Source organism: Ixodes scapularis, unplaced genomic scaffold, assembly GCF_016920785.2.
Source record: "Ixodes scapularis isolate PalLabHiFi unplaced genomic scaffold, ASM1692078v2 PGA_scaffold13__105_contigs__length_92229423, whole genome shotgun sequence".
NCBI lineage: Eukaryota > Metazoa > Arthropoda > Arachnida > Ixodida > Ixodidae > Ixodes > Ixodes scapularis.
Window position 1 is genome coordinate 37,429,203 of NW_024609839.1, and position 25,377 is coordinate 37,454,579.

General features: G+C 47.2%; 1 protein-coding gene across 1 annotated transcript in view; it reads right to left on the reverse strand.

Moving 5' to 3' along the window:
* Positions 1 to 221: 221 nt before the first annotated feature.
* Positions 222 to 25,377, reverse strand: part of LOC115310031 (ficolin-2-like) — a 75,203-nt gene continuing 50,047 nt past the window's right edge. The window contains exon 6 of the mRNA XM_040211975.1: positions 222 to 529. Coding sequence (XP_040067909.1) covers positions 222 to 529 — 308 coding nt within the window. The remainder of the gene's footprint in view (positions 530 to 25,377) is intronic.

Below are 25,377 nucleotides of genomic sequence, written 5' to 3' on the forward strand. Positions count from 1 at the left end.
GTGGGGCCACCGCTTTCGAGTTACACCATGGGGATATAGCCGGGAGAGCAACGACAACCGAGCTGTGCTTTGTAGCAGTGATATTTTATTTTCAAAGTTTGCAGAGAAACGTCAAAAAGCGAGAACTTCATGCAGCATATGGTAAATAACAACTTCCCCGCAATTTAATGGGTTTTTTTTGTTTTTTTTTTCCACCGAAGCAGGGATTATAATCAGATAATTTAGAATTTGAGAGAGCCCGTGCAGAAACCAAAGTCGGCGTCCCTGATCTTCATCTCCACCCTGTCGTAGATGTAAGAGTGGGACTCGATGTCGCTTTTAATGTTCCAGGTAATACCGAGGGGCTTTGTTTGCAAATAGAAGGTGAGTTTAAGTCCATTAAGATTTGCCTCGTTGCATCTCTTGAACCACCATCCACCACTTAGACGTTTTTTGGAGCACTCGTCTTTCTCGTCTTTCTCGGGTTTGGCCGTCGTGCTGTTCTTGACGGTGAACTCGGCTCCTTTGTGGTGGGACAACGCGTCGTAACCTGTGCATGCCAGAAACCCTCGTGAATCAAGTAACGGTGTTGATGGCTCTCGCACTATGATATACTCGCAAGCCGCCATTAAAAAATAATATGTTCTGTTATCAGCAAATATCTAAAAACAATTCGCTGCGTCAGTGGATGCAAAATGCCCTTCTTCACTTCCAAACTGATTTACCTCAAAATTACTCGAACACATTATTTGACACAGCCGAAATTGTAACCTAAGTTACAAGTCATAATACTTGTTTGTGGGGTTATTGAATTTTAAAGTTTGGGCTGAAAGGCTTCACAGTGATACTGGCAACACTAAAAACGTGACGTCAAAAACGTGGCGCTAGGCCAACGTCATTAGATTACCTCAGTTGTGGAACTCCCGCGGAGGGGGGTACCCCCCTCACTCACTCCAATCCACCAAACGTCGATCGAAGCGCCATCTATATTTTCGTTTCATAACTATGCGTTCCCAAGAGCCCAGCTGAAGCGCTAAATGGCGATCACAACGCCGCCATTTATCCTGCAGCGGTTATCAAGGAACTGCACGTAACATCTATTTTGGCTTCAAGAGGCCATTTCGGAGCCGAAACAGACAAAATGGAAAGGGTCACAGGGATGCCACCCCCGTGTCCCCAGAGGACGCGCCGCGAAATGCCCCGAAGTTAAGATGAGCCTAGACCGGGACGCGCTACCTGAAATCGCCGCTCAGGCATGGCTGTATAAAAACGATACTAATTGTACTGCAAAACCTTGCAAACTAAAGATTTTAGAAAACATCACGCCCCCCCCCCCCCCCCCCCCCCCCGTTTTGTACTAAACTCCAATAAAAGTTACTACAAAAAGAGTTTTTTTTTCGTTGGTTTTTACGTTTCTAGTAACGTTGAAACGTACGTATCCTGATTCAGTTACCAAAGCAGCCGTCTGGCGGCGCGTCGAGGGACGCTTGGCTACGCTTGGCGAGTCGTGGTGAGTGAGGGGGGTGTTAAATATTGAAAACGAGGAGGAGGAATGTGCGCGCGACAAAGGACCGAAGACGAGAAAGTGCAGAAAACACAGACATTTTACAGACATTTTCGATTCCCAGATGTGGGTTGAAGAACTTTTTTGATACCTCTGCATGCCACCAACTTCACGTGTTTGCAGACGCCAGTTCGAGTGCCTATGGTCAATACCACCTAGGACACAAGGCCTGCGCGTTTCCTCCTCTAACGTCATCACTAGTAGATCCCCTCAGCGCCCCCTAGCTAGCCCGGATGAGCAACATCGTTGAGAAAATTAGCGCAAATACAAGGAAGGAAGAACGTTAGGACAGGAAAGAGCGCTACTTACAACTGGCTTTAATTATAAGGTGAAAAAAGAAAAAGAAAACAAAACCCGGAGAGGGGAACAAAGTACTGACAAAAAAGAAGTGATACAGAGAGCGAAAATAATTAAGGTGAAAATACAAATTAAAATAATAAAATAATAAAATAGAATAAAATAAAATAAAGGCAGATCTGCAGAATCGCATCGGCAAATGCGCAGGCAGCAGCACTAGCAGCACACACACGAGACACCGGCAAACCCTTGCGAGCATGAAGAGGCGAACTGCTGCCGGTGACCATCCCGCAGATCTATTGGTCACACATGAGTCACTTGCAGTAGCCGCACACACACACACACGGGACACCGGCAAATTCTTCCAGCATGGAGTGGCGACACTGTTGCCGGTAACCAAGCAGCAGGACGCAAATATCAGGGGCACGTGTCGAGGTATCTCAGCTCTTTCTCTGAAAGGAAGACTGACGGGGCACTAACACATTTGCTTTCTTCTTTCTTGATCTTGTACGCTTCATAGATTTCTCTAGCTCTTTTGTCATTGAGATGTTTTAACACCTTCGTCTGATTAAACAAAGGGGTACAATGACAGTCACGAACATGCACCGCAAGATGTCCAGATGGAGAGGCTTTCAGTGAGAGGTCATGCTCTCTCAATCTAACATTGATGCAGCGACCCGACTGCCCCACATAGACTTTTCCACAGGAAAAAGGTACTTCATAAACGACATGACTCTTACAGTCCACGTACTTATGTTGGTGTCTTGTTTGGCTTTGAACATTTTCTTCTTTTGTGTTGTTTATTCTTGGGCAAAGTTTTTTGAGCTTGTCCGGTGCTGAAAGTGCTACCTGTACATCATACTTGGAGGCTACTCCCTTGAGATTGTGTGCCAAGCAATGGATATAGGGAACAATAGCAGGACGCCGTGTCTTTTCTGATTTTCGTTGTCTTTTCTGTGACGTGAGCAGACGTTCTGCAACATCAAATAAGATTGAGTCAGGAAAACCTGAACACCTCAGTCGGTGAACTTGAGCGTCAAAGCTCTCCCCCGCTGAATGTGGACATGACTTTTTAAGAGCCGTGCTGAAGCATCCAGTGACAATAGCTCTCTTGATGAGTTTAGAATGAGCAGAGTCATACGGTAAAAGTCGTTTCTTGGAGCGTGGGGAATACATCCAACAGGTGTGGTCTTGCAGGAACGAAAGTCTCAAATCCAGAAACTGGAGGGTGGCATTCTCCGGTGATTCATCAGTGAACTTAAGACCCTCTGCTTGCTCGATGAAGGTGGATCGTATGTGGCTCAAAAACTGCTTCTCGTTGCTAACAGGTCGTTGTTTAAGGAGGACAAGGTAATCGTCCACGTAGCGAAAAATGTGTGAGACATGTGCGTCAGTGAACCTGTCGGCTATAGCCCTATCACATTTGGCCAGAAAAATGTCGCAGAGGACAGGCGCCACGCACGACCCTATGCATATACCTTTCTTTTGCAGGTAAAATGCATCATTGAACGTGACAATTGTGGCTGACAAGTAGAACTTCAGTAGTTCTAAAAAAGATTCGACCTGAACGCCACATTGATTCTGAAAGGAGATGGTCCCGTTTTCTTCGATGGATTCCCTTACGGCTGTGAAGAGCTTGACGTGCGGAATGGAGTAGAACAAGTCTTCAACATCCAGGGAAAACCCATAGCGAACAGACGTGTTGTTTTGCTGCAGATATTGAACCAGCACGTCAGAATTTGAAATCAAAAAAGGGTCATTCAGTGGAAGGGTAGACAGATGACGGAGGAGGAATCGCGACATATTGGCCTGCCACGATCCTTTTTCTGTTACAATGACTCGGAAAGGACATCCTAGCTTGTGCGTTTTTGCAGTAAAAAACATGTCCAGTTGGTCTTTTTTTGATGTGGAGATAAGCTTCCTTAGAGGCACCAAGTCCAGGCGGCTGCACAACTGAATGGCCTTGGATTTGACAGCCTTCGCTCTGAAGCCTTGCAACTGGTTGAAACTCTTGTCTATGGCACACTGGGTTTTTTCTAGGTAGATAGCTCTATTTGTTACAACGAACCCCCCTTCCTTGTCAGACATAATTAGGTTTAATTCATTTTTTCTGAAAAAATCATCAATCGGATAAAACACTGTCTGGCTTCCTTCAGAGGCAGTAGCCTTTTGCAGGACTTCAAGACAGTCTTCTATGCATCTGGATTTATTATTTTCATGAGTTTTGGAAGCTATGTCGTGCACAGTTGACAAGAGATGAACACCTTCCCTTTTTGGAGGAGTGCAAAATTTTGGACCTTTTTCAAGGGCCTTCGTAAATTCTTCAGGTAAAGAAGGGACATCCAGCAATGTGACACACTCGCCTTTTTGCTGCTTGCTTTGGGCACGAAGGCTCTTGAGTTGAGGCACGTACGACAACCAGATAAACTCCGTCAGCCTGCTTGCTGCATCCAGGAAGGCCTTGTGTCTTTGTCCTTGACCGCCATCGTGGTACCCGCAGCCAGCCATCACCCAGAGGCAAGTTCTGTAGTACCGGACTTGTCGCCACATCTCAGATCGAACAATTCTGCAAATCCTCTTGGATTTGCAGGTAAATTTGCAGGCAAGAGGATTCGCAAATCCAAGAGGATTTGCAAATCCTCTTGGATTTGCAGGCGGGTACCACGATGGCGGTCAAGGACAAAGACACAAGGCCTTCCTGGAAGCAGCAAGCAGGCTGACGGAGTTTATCTGGTTGTCGTACGTGCCTCAACTCAAGAGCCTTCGTGCCCAAAGCAAGCAGCAAAAAGGCGAGTGTGTCACATTGCTGGATGTCCCTTCTTTACCTGAAGAATTTACGAAGGCCCTTGAAAAAGGTCCAAAATTTTGCACTCCTCCAAAAAGGGAAGGTGTTCATCTCTTGTCAACTGTGCACGACATAGCTTCCAAAACTCATGAAAATAATAAATCCAGATGCATAGAAGACTGTGTTGAAGTCCTGCAAAAAGCTACTGCCTCTGAAGGAAGCCAGACAGTGTTTTATCCGATTGTTGATTATTTCAGAAAAAATGAATTAAACCTAATTATATCTGACAAGGAAGGGGGGTTCGTTGTAACAAATAGAGCTATCTACCTAGAAAAAACCCAGTGTGCCATAGACAAGAGTTTCAACCAGTTGCAAGGCTTCAGAGCGAAGGCTGTCAAATCCAAGGCCATTCAGTTGTGCAGCCGCCTGGACTTGGTGCCTCTAAGGAAGCTTATCTCCACATCAAAAAAAGACCAACTGGACATGTTTTTTACTGCAAAAACGCACAAGCTAGGATGTCCTTTCCGAGTCATTGTAACAGAAAAAGGATCGTGGCAGGCCAATATGTCGCGATTCCTCCTCCGTCATCTGTCTACCCTTCCACTGAATGACCCTTTTTTGATTTCAAATTCTGACGTGCTGGTTCAATATCTGCAGCAAAACAACACGTCTGTTCGCTATGGGTTTTCCCTGGATGTTGAAGACTTGTTCTACTCCATTCCGCACGTCAAGCTCTTCACAGCCGTAAGGGAATCCATCGAAGAAAACGGGACCATCTCCTTTCAGAATCAATGTGGCGTTCAGGTCGAATCTTTTTTAGAACTACTGAAGTTCTACTTGTCAGCCACAATTGTCACGTTCAATGATGCATTTTACCTGCAAAAGAAAGGTATATGCATAGGGTCGTGCGTGGCGCCTGTCCTCTGCGACATTTTTCTGGCAAAATGTGATAGGGCTATAGCCGACAGGTTCACTGACGCACATGTCTCACACATTTTTCGCTACGTGGACGATTACCTTGTCCTCCTTAAACAACGACCTGTTAGCAACGAGAAGCAGTTTTTGAGCCACATACGATCCACCTTCATCGAGCAAGCAGAGGGTCTTAAGTTCACTGATGAATCACCGGAGAATGCCACCCTCCAGTTTCTGGATTTGAGACTGTCGTTCCTGCAAGACCACACCTGTTGGATGTATTCTCCACGCTCCAAGAAACGACTTTTACCGTATGACTCTGCTCATTCTAAACTCATCAAGAGAGCTATTGTCACTGGATGATTCAGCACGGCTCTTAAAAAGTCATGTCCGCATTCAGCGGGGGAGAGCTTTGACGCTCAAGTTCACCGACTGAGGTGTTCAGGTTTTCCTGACTCAATCTTATTTGATGTTGCAGAACGTCTGCTCACGTCACAGAAAAGACAACGAAAATCAGAAAAGACACGGCGTCCTGCTATTGTTCCCTATATCCATTGCTTGGCACACAATCTCAAGAGAGTAGCCTCCAAGTATGATGTACAGGTAGCACTTTCAGCACCGGACAAGCTCAAAAAACTTTGCCCAAGAATAAACAACACAAAAGAAGAAAATGTTCAATGCCAAACAAGACACCAACATAAGTACGTGGACTGTAAGAGTCATGTCGTTTATGAAGTACCTTTTTCCTGTGGAAAAGTCTATGTGGGGCAGTCGGGTCGCTGCATCAATGTTAGATTGAGAGAGCATGACCTCTCACTGAAAGCCTCTCCATCTGGACATCTTGCGGTGCATGTTCGTGACTGTCATTGTACCCCTTTGTTTAATCAGACGAAGGTGTTAAAACATCTCAATGACAAAAGAGCTAGAGAAATCTATGAAGCGTACAAGATCAAGAAAGAAGAAAGCAAATGTGTTAGTGCCCCGTCAGTCTTCCTTTCAGAGAAAGAGCTGAGATACCTCGACACGTGCCCCTGATATTTGCGTCCTGCTGCTTGGTTACCGGCAACAGTGTCGCCACTTCATGCTGGAAGAATTTGCCGGTGTCCCGTGTGTGTGTGTGTGCGGCTACTGCAAGTGACTCATGTGTGACCAATAGATCTGCGGGATGGTCACCGGCAGCAGTTCGCCTCTTCATGCTCGCAAGGGTTTGCCGGTGTCTCGTGTGTGTGCTGCTAGTGCTGCTGCCTGCGCATTTGCCGATGCGATTCTGCAGATCTGCCTTTATTTTATTTTATTCTATTTTATTATTTTATTATTTTAATTTGTATTTTCACCTTAATTATTTTCGCTCTCTGTATCACTTCTTTTTTGTCAGTACTTTGTTCCCCTCTCCGGGTTTTGTTTTCTTTTTCTTTTTTCACCTTATAATTAAAGCCAGTTGTAAGTAGCGCTGTTTCCTGTCCTAACGTTCTTCCTTCCTTGTATTTGCGCTAATTTTCTCATTATGTTTAGCCAACTAGCCCACCAGATGATTTTAGAGCAACATCGTCTGCTACATCGTCTGCTCCATCGCCTGCTTCAGTGGTTTGTGTAACAGATAATGAAACAGATGCTCACGCCGAGTGTCTCTTGCAAATAGCATACGATGAAGTTAGACGTTCACGTGGAGCGTCAAATGCATGAGCGAAATTGCCTTACTGCTGCGCGAAGGGCTGAAAAGCCCTTCGTTGGACGCTGGACGCTGACACTGGACGCCATTTTCGAGGGCGCTGTTTATACCTCGGGTAGCTGCTTCGAAGCGTTCTACCGCAGAACGAGCACGCGCGCTAGAAATGCGCGTCTCAAAGCCAGGAGCGCGTGCTAGCTCGCGCTCCTGGCCGAGGGAGCGTTCGCGTGCACGTCGCAAATGCACTGGAAGCTCGCTATCAGCTCGCGCTCAGCAGTCACGCACACAGCTGCGGCCGCAAGTGAATGCGACGTAGTTGCGACGCGGCCCCTACTCTCGTCAAGCTTCGGGGTGTTTGCCGCTTGGGGCGGGTCGGGGGTCTACTAACGAAACGTCATGCGCAGGCCTTGTCTTCTAGGTGGTATTGCTATGGTGCAGTGGCCTACCTCAGGACCGAAGACGAGAAAGTGCAGAAAAGAAGCGAGAGGACAGAGAACATTGAGACGATCGAGGCAGCGGTGGGCGTTGTACATATCCTGCTAAGTAAACGCGTTTTTCCAATTTACACAGTGGACGTCGTTCCTCTAACTTCAAGAAATATTGGTGCCGAAACCCGGGACTCTGCTACCTTACTGACCCAACCGAGAGGAAAGATCGTCAATATTAACGACATGGAACGCGTGAAAAGCAAACGAACCACCCAGCGGGCTCTGCATACACGTCTACGAACCGAAGCAAGACAACTCATCGACTCCAACCAGCTCAGCCTTTCTGCTCTGCGGGTTTTGCACGATAGACTGAAGACTTGCAATGAGGGCCTGCAGAAGCTCGACGAGCAACTAGAGGCCTTCCTCACGGACGAACAGACTGCAGAGGATTTCGCTTCAGTAAGCGAATACGAGGACAACGCAGCTGCAAGCTTGGCGCTGTTCCGCCATCACATTGAATCGCTCCAAGCTCCAGGCCCACCGGCTCGAGGAATCTATCAACAAAACGAGGACTTACCACTTGCTCCGAGCGCACAACAGAATGATCACGGCGATCACGGAGGTCCAGGGCGGGTAGGTGCAAGACTTCCCAAACTAGAGCTTCCTCGTTTTGACGGAACCGTATCCCAATGGCAGCCCTTTTGGGATATGTTTTGCCATACTGTTCACGAAAAACTACTATGCTAGTCATCATGTAACGTGGAGATTTATCGCAGAAAGAGCGCCATGGTGGGGCGGTTTCTGGTAAAGGCTCATTGGAATTGCGAAGGCACGTCTTCACAATTCCAATGAGCCTTTCAGGCGCTCTTTCTGCGATAAATCTCCACGTTACATGATGACTAGCATAGTAGATTTTTCACTTCATCTTCTCTCAGCAACTGGTGCATTGCAGCTAGTTCTCTTGACGCCCTTTTAAAAGTTGCAGCGTTATCCGAGTACACGACTCGCGGGGTGCCACGCCTGGCACAGAATCTTCTAAAAGCCATAAGAAAAGAGACTGCCGTAAGGTCTACAACAAGCTCAAGATGAATGGCTCTAACCACAGCACTAGTGACTAGCACAAAGTACGCTTTCACTACGCTACAGTTTTTCACAAAAATAGGTCCGGCAAAGTCTACTCCCGTAACTTCGAAGGAACGAGAGCTTAGGACTCGGTCACTTGGAAGGGGAGCCATCGGCGCACTTGCCGCTTTAAGGCGGAACCGGGCACAAAGTAGACGCTTTCCGGTAACCCGTTTAACAGCCTGTCGTGCACGGGTGACCCAAAACCTAGCACGCAGTTCAGTTAAGGTGTCACCGACTCCTCCGTGGAGCACCGCTTTGTGAGCATGTAGAACAATCAGTCTCGTCACAGAGTGTTCACCTGGAAGTAGTACGGGGCTTTTCTCGTTGTAGGACAACATCGCGTTTTGAAGGCGGCTCCTAATTCGGACGAGTCCTTCGTCGTCAATAAAGGGATGGAGGTCTCGTATTGGCGAAGTATTTTCTAGGTTTTCTCCTTTCATTAGTTGTGGCATTTCATCTGCAAATGCTTCTCGCTGTACTTGACGTAGCCATACGTTCTCGGCTGCTCGAAGTTCCTGTCCTCGCGCTTCTTTTCTGCACTTTCTCGTCTTCGGTCCTTTGTCGCGCGCACAGGGGGTACTGTTCGTGTATGCGGCGCCTATGAGCAGTTCCGTAACTGAGCTGATCTAATAACGTTGCGCTAGGCGGAGCAAGCTACTGCCCGTTACAAAGGTACAGCCGTTATCGTCCATCCATCCATACATTGTTGTTATATGGTCAAAAGTCAAAGTCAAATTTGGGGGTTTTACGTGCCAAACCTACGACGGGCATCTGGCACGCCCCAGCGGAGGACTGAGGATTAATTTCGACCACCTGGGGATCTTTTGACGTGCAACCGAAAGCTCGGTTACACGGCGCCTTCTCCGCAATAAGCCTCCGTCATATTGCGGGCACCTCGGTCGGGATTCGAACCCGCCACCTGGGGATCCGTAGGCCGGCGCTCTCGCCTCGGAGCCACCGAGGCGGCTTTGTTGTTATATGGGAGCAGCACAGTTTGTTCCCGTTTGGTGGTGTGAGATGAATTCTGGGAAGCTCACACCGGCAAACGAAGACCAAAAACAAAAAAAAACGCTTAAATAACTGTGTCGTTTAGACAGTTTGTTTGACTTCCAACTAACGCAGCATGTGACATCACACTGCTGGAAACGCGGAAAAATTTTAATGTTGGTTTTGGCACAACTTTCCTTTGCTGCTTTCTCAATTGCTTATCTAATGATGAATTCCACTGGCCGTTTCAAAGCGCGCCGGGGTCGACTTTTCTGGAGCGAGCTTATTTCACTGGGCGATCGGGATCGAGACCGACGTGTTTCACTGGTCGTTTTGGATTAGCTCCCGCTCCAGATCTCGATCTGGTCCCGAGAAAAGTCGCTCCCACGATTTCGGTGGATTCCACCGGAAGCCAGCCGGGCCAGCCTTTGGCGCACGACTTCCTTTTTGTGGGACATGTGGCCTGATCTCGCCTATCTCGCCTCAGAAGAAGAAGCACGTCGCGGGCTGGGCTCCTAGATTGTCTTGATATCAGAAGAATTCGTAATGGCCGCTTGCTTACCCCTTGGCTCGACGGCCGGTTCGTTTTCCAGGAAGGAGAAGAGAAGGTGTTTGCCGGCGCTACGGGCATTCCGGCAATCTTTGCTAGAACCGCCTGAGCCATTCCTGCCGCTCGTGCGTCGAACACGTGTTTAGCGCCGCGATTGCGAAAACGTGTTCGAAACGACCGCGGCAGCCGCGGAAAGGGGATTCCCGGGCAGTTGAATGACGGGAAGGCATTCGCCGATCTTGGAGCAGATGTCATGTTCCACTGGGGATCCGTAGGCGGCGCGACCCCGTTCGGATCGTGTGCTCCAGTCCGGATCTGGTCAACTGAACCCGGCGCGCTCCAAAACGCCCCGTGGAATTCGCCATAAATCGAGAGATAACAAATATGATGATGAAAAATACTAAAGTCTAGGTATTCCTAGAAGGCGTTTAGTCTGGCTAGTTCAAAAAGTACTTAAAGTTTCAATAATTCCTTTCGAAATCGTGCTGGGGCTTCAACCATGCGAATCACAACGGATGTATGTAGTTGAACTACAGGGTGAAACAAGGAGACGGCAGGCTCTTTAAATCGGCCGGAAAATTCGGTTTCTTAACATATCGCGCTACGACTTTGTGCAGCGTTGCCCACAGATGGTGCTTTTTTTTTTTTGTAAAATTTGTAAAGAGCGAACTTACCTGCGAACAAAACGGCGCCGTTTCGCTCGAGAGACAAGAGATGGCGCAAGCGGTCGCGACGCCAACTGCCGCCAACGAACGAGCAGACGACGCCGAGAGCCGGCGTATTTAGCAGACAAGGAACTGCAGTTCCTTGCTGTTACCGCGCCTGTCTTTTTTGTTTCTGCGACTGTCGCCGCCCGCGGAAAGCGCGCCGCTTTTGAGACGAAAATATCGTCTGCTAAAAAGGCCTGCTCTCGGCGCCGTATGCTCGTCCGTTGGCGGTGTTTGTTGCGTCATCTCTTGTCTCCCGTGCAAAACGGCGCCGTTTTGTTTGCAGACCGGTGTCGTCACTGCGTTTCCATAGGAGCTAAGCTTTTTTCTTTCTTTACTTTTTTCCTCAGGTAAGTTCGCTCTTCGCAAATTTTACAAAAGAAAATGCACCATTTGTAGGCAACGCTGCACAAAGTCGCGCGATAGGCTAAGAAACCAAATTTTCCGGTCGATTTAAAGAGCCTGCCGTCTCCTTGTTTCACCCTGTAAGTGGTAAACAAAATCTGGAAAGAATAACAGCCAAGATTATAGCAAAAGTGTGGCCAAACTGCGGCTCTCGAGCCGCATGCGGCTCTTCGCGAGACCAAGTGCGGCTCCAGGCCCCTGTTAAGCCCTCCTACTGTGCCCCCAAAACAAAATATGTTTTACAATTAAAAAAAAAAAGCTAATTGTCTTGGCAGTTTTGTGCTACACTACCTATATACAGCTGGACTGATTTTCGACACATAGATGTGTCCAGTGAACCCTGTTTTATTTATTGTTCAGAAAAAAAGATTACGAACCTTGTACGCATAACGGGAGTCGGGGGCAGCGGCTGGTTGTTTCGTTAACCGCAAAGAGCAGAAATGAATGCATGGTTCAATATTGTCACGCGAATCGCCGCGCGACTTCGTGCGTGGCCGAGTTGTTACAGTGATTGGCTTTCCTGCAGAGGCCCCGGGTTTGATTCCTGATAGCGACGCGCCTTTTATTTATTCTTTCAATTTAGTGTTCTCGTAAGATCGAGAGCCTTGTCGTCTGATCGAGGTACGAATGTTCTGCCATTGATTCTCTATACTCACAAAGCCTGGTGGTTTGACGACGGAGCCATAGAGCGCCCGGCCGCAGATTTGGAGCGCGAGGATCTGGTAGCACAAGAGCATTTCTCTGGGAAGCTGTCAGAGAGCGCAGAGCTTTCGCAGCGGCGAAGACGCACGAGGAACGCGAGGAGCACGAGCGGGCTTTCCACCACTCGGGAGAAGTGAGTTTCGGCGTCTCGCCACAGCGGGGTCCCGTTAAAGGGGTATCCACACGAAGGAGAACTCCGCGGACGGATGTCGTGACGTCAACATCCCGGGAAACGCCGTCCCCGGCTCCGCCGCGTGCACTTGCGGAGCTTTCGTGCTGTCAGCACAAAACCTCCGCTCCTCCGCCAAGGAGGAGAACGCGCAGCGAGGCGTCAAAAAGGGATGACGTATGTCTCACGTGATGCGCGATCCGCGGAGGAAAGGGGCGGATTTCAAGGGGTATCCACATTGGAACCTCGGAGACTCTCCCAGCGCAAGCGCTGTTCAAGCACGCTGAGCCAAGATAAGCGGCGGGTTTCCAAGCGGCGATCATTTTGCGGCAGCGGCAGCACCCAGCGAACATCGCTAACCACGTACTACGCCTATTACAGTTGCTGCCCTGGGATCGTGCCGTGTCCGACAGTAATCTGCAGTTCAGTGCTGCGGCCTGCACCGTGCAAGCTGCGATCGTCAGCATACGTGTGTAATCGCATCTGTGGTATCACCTCTGGCCTTCTACCCTACATTGGAACCTCGGAGACTCTCCCAGCGCAAGCGCTGTTCAAGCACGCTGAGCCAAGATAAGCGGCGGGTTTCCAAGCGGCGATCATTTTGCGGCAGCGGCAGCACCCAGCGAACATCGCTAACCACGTACTACGCCTATTACAGGTCGGTAACAACTAAATTTTATTACCTTGGCCTAACTTCTGCTGCTGCTGCCGCTGCTGCCGCTGCTGCCACTATTACTGTGTTAGTGTCTGAATTTGTGTTTCTGTAAACTATCAGAAATGGCTGAAACATGTTCCTCATGTCAGTTGCCAGCCAACGATACAGAGACGTTCGTAGAATGCTCCGAGTGTGAGTGCAAGTACCATTTCGGTAAATGTGCCGGAGTAAGCAAGAAATCTTTCGCTGGGAAAACCGAGGCCGCTAAAAAGGGCTGGCGGTGTCCAGCCTGCAGGAGTGGTGGATTGCAGGCTGGTGGTGGTGAGGAACATCAGCCTGAACTCGACATGAGAAATCTTCTCGTATCTATCAACCAGAAGTTGGAAAGCCTCCCCCTTCTAAAGGAGAAGGTAGACAGTATGGAGCTCTCCATTCAGTTCATGTCTAAAAGCTTCGAGGAAATCAAACAGAACCTCAATACTCAAAAGACCGAAATCAAAGAACTTAGAAAGAAAGTAACAGAACTGGAAGAGAAGGATAATAGAAGTAAACAAGTACAAGATCAGCTCCTGCAGGAGGTTAATGAACTCGAATTTCGGAGCAGGCGTCTCAATCTAGAGGTTCATGGGATCCCTGCGGCGCAGGACGAAAATCTGATTACTTCGTTGAATGAGGTTGCTCATAAACTAGAGGTACCTCCCCTCACCGAGTCCGATATTGTATCGGTTCACAGGCTACCCGCTAGACAAGGAAATGTGCCCGGAGTGATTATTCATTTTGCAAGGCAACAAACTAGAGATGCATGGCTTAAGAAAAAAAATAAGCTAAAGAACAGTGCCCCGCGATTGTTCATTCAAGAGAACCTGACTCGGCGTAATCGGGAGCTTCTTCGGGCAGCTAAAGAACGCGCCAATGCGAAGAACTACGCTTACGTATGGCATACAAACGGAAAGATTCTTGTCCGGAAAACTGAAGGAGCACGCGCTGTTCACATCAAATGCAACGATGACCTTGACAATTTGTAGACAACTCGGAGGCCAACTAAGTTTTGACAAAAATGGCTGTGTCACCCCCAGTAGATTGCAGATACTACGACGATTCATTTTTTAATCAAACATATCAAAGTTATAATTCACATTTTTCCTTGGTACATTTTAATACCAGGAGCATAAACAATAAAGAAGACAATCTAAATTTGTTTTTTGAATCATTATGTATAAATTTTGATGCGTTGCTTTGTACGGAAACGTGGATCCCTGAAAAATCTGAGCCCCCTCATTTCAGTGGCTATAAATGCGCCAGCCTGGGCAGGAAAAATAAAAGGGGAGGCGGGGTTGCGATCTATTTAAGAGAAGACATTTTTTGCCATGTGTTAGACGAGTTTTCCGCTATCTCGAAAGACGTCGAGTCTCTTGTTGTTGACGCCGGAAGTGTTATTGTTTGTGTTGTTTATAGACCACCGACTGGAGACAAATCTGTGTTTATATCTTACTGCGAGGACTTGCTTGGGTTCCTTGGCTCAACAGCTAAGCCATTTTTTATAATGGGTGATATAAATATCGATTTACTTAGAGAAGAAAAGCATGCGTTGGAATTGCAAAATGTCTTGTGCACCTTCGGATGTATTAATACGGTAACACTGCCCACCAGGGTGACCTCAGATACCGCTACTTGTCTTGACGTGTGTATAACTAATTTAAACACTCATGAGGTATCTGCTGGCATTTTTACACACGACTTAAGTGACCATTTACCTATTTTCTGTTTTGCACCATTCCTTAAAAAAAAGCAAACTCAACGTAGCGGTTACAGTTACAGGAAAATAGACGAAGATTCCCTGATAAAGTTTCGTGACCTAATCACTGCCATCGATTGGAACAGTGAGTATGTTGAACACGACCCAAATATTGCGTACGCCAGCTTTTCTAAAAAACTTAAAATATGTTATGACACTGCCTTCCCACTTAAACTGACGAACAAAAGAAAAGGTAGATTGCGCAAACCTTGGATGACCAATGAGTTATACGCTCGGATTAAAGAAAAAAATAAAAAATACCATGATTTTCTTAAAAGCAGAGATCAAGAACTTTTAGCAGCCTACAAAAAGTACAGAAATAAGCTAACAACTGATTTGAAAAATACAAAACAAGATTATTATCAACGCCTATTTGTTCGCGTCCAGAATGAGCCAAGAAAAGTATGGGAAGCGGTAAATACCCTCACAAACAGTAGCAATCGCGCCACAGAAATACAATCTGTGATTGTCGATGGCAAGCGTGTGAGCGGTTTGGACTTATCTAACGCAATGAACGAGCACTTTGTAAAAGTTGGCCAGTGTACTGCAGATACGCAAGCATATTACAACACACCTATGACGACGTCCTTAACAAACTCGATAATGTTATCACCAGTCACCCCACAGGAAGTAGAACTACTAATAACAAAAATAAAAAATAATGTAGCTGCTGGCATCGATGACATTAAACCAGTTCCTATTAAATACGTTTACCAAGGTATTAGCAACGTCTTATCGCACATCATAAATTGCATGTTAGAAACTGGTATATTTCCTGAGCAACTTAAAATTGCTAAAGTTACGCCTGTCTACAAAGGGGGCGGAGAATACTTACAAAATTTTCGACCAATTTCGGTCTTGCCTATATTCTCTAAATTATTTGAGGGCGTCATACAAAGCAGAATAGACCAATTTCTATCTAAGTATCATGTGATTAACAAATCGCAATATGGATTTCAGAAAGGTAAATCCACTGAGCAAGCACTCGTAGAGGCAAAGGACAAAATAATATACAATATCGAGAATAAACTATATACGCTGGGAATTTTTTTAGACCTAAGTAAAGCGTTTGACACTATACAACACGACATACTGTTCAGAAAACTACATACATATGGAATACGTGGAATAGCTTTGGCTCTCATAAAAAATTATCTTGAAAATCGATTCCAATTTGTTAAAATTAATAACATTGTCTCAAGTACAATGGCAATCAAATGTGGAGTCCCACAAGGTTCAATCTTAGGTCCCCTTCTTTTTCTTCTATATATAAACGATATTACAGCAATCACGGGATCTCATGAGCTTATTTTGTATGCGGATGACACCAGCGTATTTTTTGCAGACTCATCCAAAGCCCAGTTAGAACTATTGGCAAATAGCTTTCTTGCCGACCTAGCTACATGGCTTCAAGCAAACATGCTAAATTTAAATACGAAAAAAACGAAGTATATACTATTTGCACCTAAAAACAAACGCGACAGTATAAACTTAGTTATACATTTTAAAGATGAACTTATAGAACAAGTCCACGAACAAAAATTTTTGGGAGTTTGGTTTAATCAAGAGCTAAATTGGAACACACACGTGAATAAATTAAGTTCCGAGCTTTCACGGTCGGTTGGATGCCTATATAAAATAGGGAACCTTATACCAACATGGCTAAAGAAAAACTTATATTATTCGCTCTTTTACTCTAAGCTCTGTTATTGTCTTCTAGTGTGGGGCACGACATCGACCACAAACTATAACTCGTTGCTCACACTGCAGAAAAAAATGTTGCGCTTACTTGAAAATTATAAGGGTAAAATACAAGACCTGCATACTGCACCACTTTTTAAAAAATATGGCATTCTTAAGGTCAATCAGATATATTATTTTAAATTATTACAACTGATTCACAGACAAAAACTATATGTGACGGATTTAAGTGACGTAACGCATGCATACCCTCTTCGACACACATATAGGCGGCCCCCTCAGACCCGTACAAATTATGGAACACAAACAATGGAATATCAAGTCAGTAAAGCTCTGAATAACATTAAAGACCACATAAATTTTAATAACAATTTTGGTAAATTTAAAAGGGATCTCAGGACACTCATGGTGGGCAGTGATAACCCCTTATTACTTGAATTTGCATGTAATAACTAGTTGTTTTTCTTGTATATTCAAAAAATGAATATAGTGTTTAATACTAAGCGTTAACTTTGTAAACTGTGTGCTGCTGGAAAGCGCTGCTTTGGGGACAGGGACCTTTGTCAGGCTTTGAGCCTTTAGTCTCTGTCTCCATTTCGGTTGATTCCGGAAAAAAATAAACATTCATTCATTCATTCATTCATTCAAGGAGAAATCCGCCACTTTCCTCCGCGGATCGCGCATCACGTGAGACATACGTCATCCCTTTTTGACGCCTCGCGGCGCGTTCTCCTCCGTGGCGGAGGCGCGGAGGCTTTGTGCTGACAGCACGAAAGCTCCGCAAGTGCACGCGGCGGAGCCTGGGACCGAGTTTCCCGGGTTGTTGACGTCACGACATCCGTCCGCGGAGTTCTCCTTCGTGTGGATACCCCTTAAGGGGTATCCACACGAAGGAGAAATCCGCCACTTTCCTCCGCGGATCGCGCATCACGTGAGACATACGTCATCCCTTTTTGACGCCTCGCGGCGCGTTCTCCTCCGTGGCGGAGGCGCGGAGGCTTTGTGCTGACAGCACGAAAGCTCCGCAAGTGCACGCGGCGGAGCCTGGGACCGAGTTTCCCGGGTTGTTGACGTCACGACATCCGTCCGCGGAGTTCTCCTTCGTGTGGATACCCCTTAAGGGGTATCCACACGAAGGAGAAATCCGCCACTTTCCTCCGCGGATCGCGCATCACGTGAGACATACGTCATCCCTTTTTGACGCCTCGCGGCGCGTTCTCCTCCGTGGCGGAGGCGCGGAGGCTTTGTGCTGACAGCACGAAAGCTCCGCAAGTGCACGCGGCGGAGCCTGGGACCGAGTTTCCCGGGTTGTTGACGTCACGACATCCGTCCGCGGAGTTCTCCTTCGTGTGGATACCCCTTAAGGGGTATCCACACGAAGGAGAAATCCGCCACTTTCCTCCGCGGATCGCGCATCACGTGAGACATACGTCATCCCTTTTTGACGCCTCGCGGCGCGTTCTCCTCCGTGGCGGAGGCGCGGAGGCTTTGTGCTGACAGCACGAAAGCTCCGCAAGTGCACGCGGCGGAGCCTGGGACCGAGTTTCCCGGGTTGTTGACGTCACGACATCCGTCCGCGGAGTTCTCCTTCGTGTGGATACCCCTTAACATGACTCTCCCAGAGCCGTTTATTTTGAGAGTTTGGATATTCATTGGATTGAATAGACGAGCTTCTCGTCGTCAAACAAAAAGAAATGTACTAGAATACTTGGGTAGTGTTGGGACCGGAGCGGCTTGGGAACCGGAGCTCGTGAGGGCGCGTGTATTGACAGTTCGAGGCGGCGCTGTAGTCCAGTTATCCAAAAAAAATCGCGCAACCCGCCTTTTTTTTTTTTTTCACTTTGAGCGGTGCACGTGTCGGTACCACGATTTTATCCACTCCGTTTCACCTTATGTTGTACTGCAGCGAAAGCCAGGAGCGCGAGCTTATAGCGTTGGCACCTGCCCTTGGTGCACGGGAGCTCGTGCCGCCGAGATGTGCCCCAGAGCAAGGAGCTCGCGCTTGTAGCCTTTCCTGCGGTACAACACAAGGTGAAACAGAGTATGGGGCACATAAAAAAAATCGGTATTTTCATTTTTAAATTTTTGCGGTAGGCAAAGGGTTAATGAACGGTTTAATGGGCCATGTTGCAATTGCAGCTTTGAAGGGAGCCATTATTAATAGCCAACCCAATTTAGAAAGTTCGCGAACAAACAACGAGCTTTGAGCGAAAGCAACAAGGCGCTCGTTTTCGTTGTGTTTGTCCGTCCCTTCTCGTTTTCTTCCTCAAGCTTGATTATCCCTACCAACCCGCTCGTTCTGTCCTAGATATTCATCGCTAAAATTTTGCCTTTCTTTGCTTAATTAAAAACTGCGCGCTGAAAGCGCGAATGCGGTTGTGCTGATATTGATGCGTAGAAGAATGACACAGGTTGTCCCTGTCCCCTCGTCACTAACTCGACAGCATGTCTTCGGTGGACTCGCCGGCGCCACACATCAAGACGACTAAGTTACTATTCTACGTATTATTTTCATAACGCGGTTTCTTAATCAAGCGAACAAAGGCAAACTTTTGCGATAAATTTCGCGAACCTCGTTGCCTTTTCGCGAAATGACGAAATTGTGCTTGCTTTCAATAATAACTCCTTTTAAAACTGCAATTGCACCATGGCCAATTAAGCCGCTAATAAACAAGTTAACTAACCGATTTTGGTTAATTATTAAACACTGCAACGGTTATTCACCCATTTATTGTCCGCCGAGCCCTACAGATAACGAAAGACGGCATCCACCTATCTGCCATATCCTTTTTTTGTAAACTTTTGTAAAGTTATGTAAAGAATAAAAAAAAACACACTGTATGTCTGCGTGAACCATATACGCCCCCTGTCGAACCATGTTTCTTTCTTTTCGAATACCCAGCTCAGGCGAGACTTACCTGGTTGTCAGAAAGCAGCTGTCGGTTAAATATATTGTTGTGAGCGTGTAGGTTTCAGATGGTTTACCCTCAAGAGGATAATGCGCTGCATATTGTAACCATGGATGCGCTGCACATTGTAACCATTATTTCGATGCCGTGCTGTAAACTATTACAACTTTTTTCTTGCCTGATCTACGCGTGCTCATGTATTCTGCTCAAAATAATGTGAAATAATTGCTTGTTTTTTGTTGTTTTTTTTTAAATCTTATAAAGCATTACTGGTTCCCCCACGTTGTCTCAATTTCTGGACTTAAGTTCAATGTTAAAACGCGTGATAAAAATTGTCACGGCTTATAAGCCATTTCTTACAAGTGAACGTCATGGGGTCCTCGGATGGTCGTGGCAGCCATGAAGAAATAAAAGACCATCACCCCTTTGCGACCGTCGCTTGGGTGGTTCGTCGCATTAATGAACACAAGAATGAGTGAGAAGTGAAGCGAGCTGATTAAGGTCAAGAAAAAGAAGATAGGCAGAAAAGAAGACATAGAAGTTAGCCTGGGATATTAAAAACATACTAAAACAATCTTGGACTTTAGTATGTGCCGTTTCGTTTCATTTTAAATTAAGATAGGAAAAAAAAACTGCTTCTGAGTTTTAGACATCCCTTTCAAATATCTAATGTTCGGCCTTTGCGACCAAGGAAATGGGGATTTCATTTAAAATGCTAATCATCCGACAAACCGAAAGTCGCAGCTAATTCTACGCTGAAACAACTTGAAATCCGCTTCTTTAAAGTCGCAATTGTTTTTATGTAAAGGGAGGGTAATGTAGCTTGCACCGTCCAATACATTGAAGCATCATGTTGCGAACGATCGTGCCACAACGTAATTCACGCCGCGGTATGACCGCTGGCAGGTCATAGCTCTATCAGAAATCCTATGTGCACTCCACCAAAGCGGCACCAAAGATTCATATTTTCGCGCGTGAAGCCGCGCACGCGCACACCCTCCGGATAACGCGCCGGTGTCGACACCTGTCGCGATCAATACCACGCGCTTCACGCGAGCCCCTCCGGTCCCAACACTACCCAAGTATTCTAGTACACTGTAACCACAGGCCACGAAACAGTCCCTAGCGGTGTTCGTGAGCTCTAAATATGCGACAAGACTAATTTAAGCCGTTTTAGCGTCGCTAGAGTGAAAAAGTATAACTCTTAGTGACTGAGAACCTGGCGAATGTGAGATTTTAGCAACGTCCATATTTAACGGTAGAATAAACGAACGTGCGCTCCAAGCCAAAGCAAACTGCGTGGTTGCGGTGCGGAGCCCGACTAGAGTCCGACTCTTTGGGTGGCTCCTTTTCTAGTACCACTTACCAGTGCGACAACAGTTCGCAAGGCTCCCAGCTCGCTGTTCCTCCGCTTGCCGCTTCGGTAAGCAAGAGAATCACGCAACACGTGGAAGGGGTATTTATACTTCGACCAAACGTGGGCTAACCGCAAAGGCTACAAGCGCGATCTGGTAGCTTCGAACGATCCTTCCCCAGTACGAACACTCGAGCGGCGGAGCAGGGAAAAAAAGCGGGATGCTCGCGCTCGCATGACACCTATACCCGTTTTCACCTCAAGAAAAAAGCAAGTTTTGCGCATTGTTCATACGCGGCGCGAAGTAGTTCTTACGAGATTTGGTTGTCAGGGGAAAAAGCGATGCTTTTAGTGTTTGAAACGCTTACGTCTTGGTAAGATAGCATATATGTAATCTAAAATTCACCTGCATATATCTTAATTACCAAGATAAAGAGGGAAATTAGTAATGCTCCGCGTGGAGCCAGACTTTTTTTTACTGCGGTTCTTGAAGTGAAAACAAGTATAGGACTTGTCGATTCTTAAAGTTACATGTTTCTTTTCACTGCGCTCTGTGAAACTGGGTGTCAGCGCAGAACCGTTCTGTGTCAGCGAAGATCCCGACGCCTTCTCTCGTTCAGCAAATTGGTGCTCACTCATCAGTCATGTTTTCGTAAAGAAAGAAGCGCGGAAGCGGGACGACTATCTCGAATATTGTCTTGATTTGAATAGCTCCTTGGTAGCCGCAGTCAACGCGTCCACGCCCTGGTCACCCAACGATCACTGCTGCTGAATTGCTATTGACGCCATTGTCAACGAGACGCCATGATTGAACGATTCTATTTCACAATTTAAATGTGGTTTCCAATATTGTGACGTCGCGGTTAGCTGATTGGTCGACGCGCTGTCACATATTTAGTTTACGCTCTTACCGCGGGGGGAATATGCGGCGCTGGCGGCGGCTTTTCCTCCGCCTTTTGGCCATACTCTCCCAATACGTATGTGGCTCTGGACTCTCCTAAAGCCCCTCGATGTGTTTTCGTTTGTCTTGCAAGTAGCGTCAAATGCGCGAGTGCACGAGGCCCACGTCTGAAGTTGTCCTTGGAAGCAAATGGCGATGCAGCACAGAGGGGCGGGGGGGGGGGGGGGGGGGGGATGTGTTGTATAAAACGGGAAACGGGATATAATGCCAATGCAAATTGTTATCCTCCAGGAAGGGGAAAGACTCACAAAGACAACGGGGAAGGGGAAAGAAAGATGTGAGAGGGGTGTGTTAAAAATAGTTACCCGCAAATATGCGGAAGGATGCCAATCAATCAACGTATGTGAGTGGAAATTCCGAGAGGAAATGTAGAGCGTCGGCGGATCATCGCTCATGAGAACTTGCGATTAAGCCACATGTCGCAAAACAGCGACGCGCGCAATCTAGCGGGTGGTTGTTTCTCAGATTCATGACTCACACAGGTCTGTCGGGTCGCCGCGAAGTGGTGGCGCGATTAAGTTCGCGTTTCATGGCTACCGCAATTGTCATTTTAGATTTCAAAACACTCTTGCACCATAAGTAGTTGCAGTTCAAGAAGGTTCACTCGTTTTCCGCTTTATCGGAGGAATGTGAATGTTAAAGGCGGTTCGAGAGGTTGGTTTCATGGGCAAAATCCAGTAATGCCTAGGAAACTACCTTCGCATGTTGCCTGGTACCTGTAGGAAATATTAATTTCCTAGTTGTAGTCACGTGTGCACCAGTCCTTTGAACAGATGCCATTAGTGTTTGCCGAGCAAAGTTGTGTTCCTAGCAGTGCCAGAAGATGTGGTCGTGATATTCTATTTTTCCACATACGTCGCAGTCAGGGATATTTCCTTGATAGGACCTTCCAAAGCGGTGCAAATTCTCATTCGTGAAGTTCTCGTTCTGTTAGTTCAAAGTCGATGCAAAAGCGTTGAGTATCTCCGTGCCAGTTTGGGGTCTGGGACTGGTATTGAGCTCCTCCCCTGGCCTGCTTCGGGTCTGGGTGTCGCCTTCGGAGATCCCGCGATGTGAGAAGGCGTGATACATGAAATCGTCGTAAGTCGTGTGTGGCTGATAAGAGGTCATGTGACCTTGGTACCAGGGTATCTGCTCGCTCATTTTCATGAAACCCCACAGTGGGATGGAATCCACTGGAATGCGAGCTTCCAACCATTGTCCTCCACCTCTGTTGCTAAGTGCGCAATCTCCTGAGCTTCAGGGGAGCGTTGTCGGTGTCACCGATGTGATTCAGCGCTCAGCGACAATCCGTCAGGATCACAGCTTTTCCGGCCGCAGGACGTTCCTGAAGGGCTTTGAGAGCCAGAAGAACTGCAACCGTCTCAGCTGTCGTAGATGATATCGCAATGTTCAAAAGAACATCTTTTTTTGGTAGAAAGGGGCGGGAGTTGTGTAGGCTGCAGTTGAAGTTCCTTTCTTCATGTCGACTGAGCCGTCAGTGTAGGTGGCGAGGTGTCCAACGTACTTATCTTCGAGAGCCACGGCAACGGCAGAACGAGCAACTGTTGGATGGAGATCTCTTTTTTTAGGTAGGTCTGGCAATGACTCATGCATGTTCAGTGGTGGGCGTGTGCTATGCGGAGGGCGGGGAGGATAGAGCCTTCCTGGGCTTCCAACGTCACGTTGAAACTGCCCTGCTAATTCACCGAGTTTTGATGATGATCGTGTGTGCAGATGGGACAGTGTGTACTTCGCCGACGGGACGGTGTGAATTCGCGTTAAGGAATGCATCACTGCTTTTTCTGCTCAAAGACTGCTTGGCTGCTCTTGGGCTTCTGTTAGCGTCGGAACGTTCCTTGCGTTAGGGGGAAGTCTCAGGCGTAGTCGTAGCGCAATTCGATGAAAACGTTCTAGAGCGTCTTTTTGATGTTTTCGAACGTTGACGAAGGGAATTCCATACAGTAGCTTGGACTGAACGAGGCCCCTGTAAAGCGTTAGTAAGCCATTTGATGGAATACCCTGCTTGCTGTGTGCCCAAAAAGTGCGGAGTATGCCCAGTAATTGACAGCATTGCCCAGTATTCTGTTCATTGCCGGCCTCCATGTCACAAGATCGTCAATAAGAATGCTGAGATAGAGGTGGGTGGCACCTGCCTCTTTGAGTCTCCACGCCGTCAAGCATTATTTTGACAGTTTGCCGCCTGCTGGAATTGATGTAAAGTAAAGCCCTCTTGGAGGGCGATAATGTTACTCCTAGACGAGTAATTTCTGCTGCAGTTTTATCAAGCACAAACTGAAGAATCTGGCCTATCATATCCGCCTTGTTTTTGAGTGCAACTGTCGATATTGCGACGTCTTCCGCATAAATGGCGATATTTGTACACGGGGTGGGTAGGTAAGTCCTCAGAGTAAGCGCCGCTAAAAGAAATGCCATTGCTAGATTAAAAAAAAAAAAAAAAAAAAAAAAACGGGCTTCTGACGCTTTCCTGCGGTACTCCTTGTGTCACTTTTCTTGGGGTACTTGTAACTCCCTGGACACTCACAACCAGAGTCCTGCCCTCGAGGAATGCTCGAATGTAGGCGTAAGCCCTTCCTGTGATGCGGAAGAGAGTAAGCTGATGGAGAATGGTGGCATGGGGCAAAGCGTCAAAAGCCTTCTGTATCCAAGAAAATGCAATATATTACCTTTTCCTTAGCTCGAGCTCCTTCGAATGACATTACTACGTCTACTATGGCATCTGCTGTGGAGCGATGTTTTCTGATGCTACACAGTTGGTCAGGAAGTTTCTTGTTTCTCTCAAGTTGCCAAGTGATGCGACGAAGAACGAGGCGTTCAAGAAGCTTTCCGGGGCAACTCGTTACAGAGATAGGCCTGTATAATGAAAGGCCCGCGTGAGGTTTGCCAGGCTTGGGGATGGGGATTACATGGGAAACCATTAAGGCGGCCGGGAGCTCTGCAATGCGCCATACCTCATGCAACTCGTCTAGCAAGGCGGGAAGGTGGTCCTCATCTAATTTGCGTAGCGCCTGATATGTCACGCCATCAGGTCCGGGAGTGCTACGCTTAGTGCACTTTCTAAGGGAGTATGTTAGCTTCGCTATGGTAAAATCACTGTCTAGCTCGGTGGGCACGCAACCAGGGGAGGGTTCATTGCTTGGTTCCTTGCACGTCGGAGTAGGGGAATTGCTCTTAAAAATTCTTTCGCAAGTAGCTCTACTGTTTCTTCTAGAAGCTTTTGAAGTGCCACCGCGAGTCCAGATATGGGGTGCTGCATTTTCTTCGCTTAAGATAGTGCTTTCGCTATTTGCCACGCCTTCGAAAGGCCTCCAGGAGATGCGAAAGAGCAGCAGAGTTATTCCCAGTGCTTTCGTTGAAGGCGGATGGTATGTCGACGAAATTTAGCCTCAAGTTTGTGATGGATGCTCCAGTCATTAAAATATTTCGTTCTACACGCCTTACGTTGGGCTCTCCGGCGTGCTGCGTGGAGGTTGAGGTACTCCATATCTGGAGGTGGCCTACGGAACGGTACTTACACTGTCCTCGTAGAGAGGCTCAAGGCGTTGGCAATGACTGTAGCTAGGTTATGCTGAATACCCGATCCTAGGCCACTATCAAGAAGTCGACGGTACATATCCCAGTTTGTGACTCTGCACCGCTGGTACTTCAGCTTTGTAGCTTTCGGTGAGACAATGTTGATAGGAAGGTGGTCACTGCCCCATAAATCTGCTTGCGTGGTCCAGT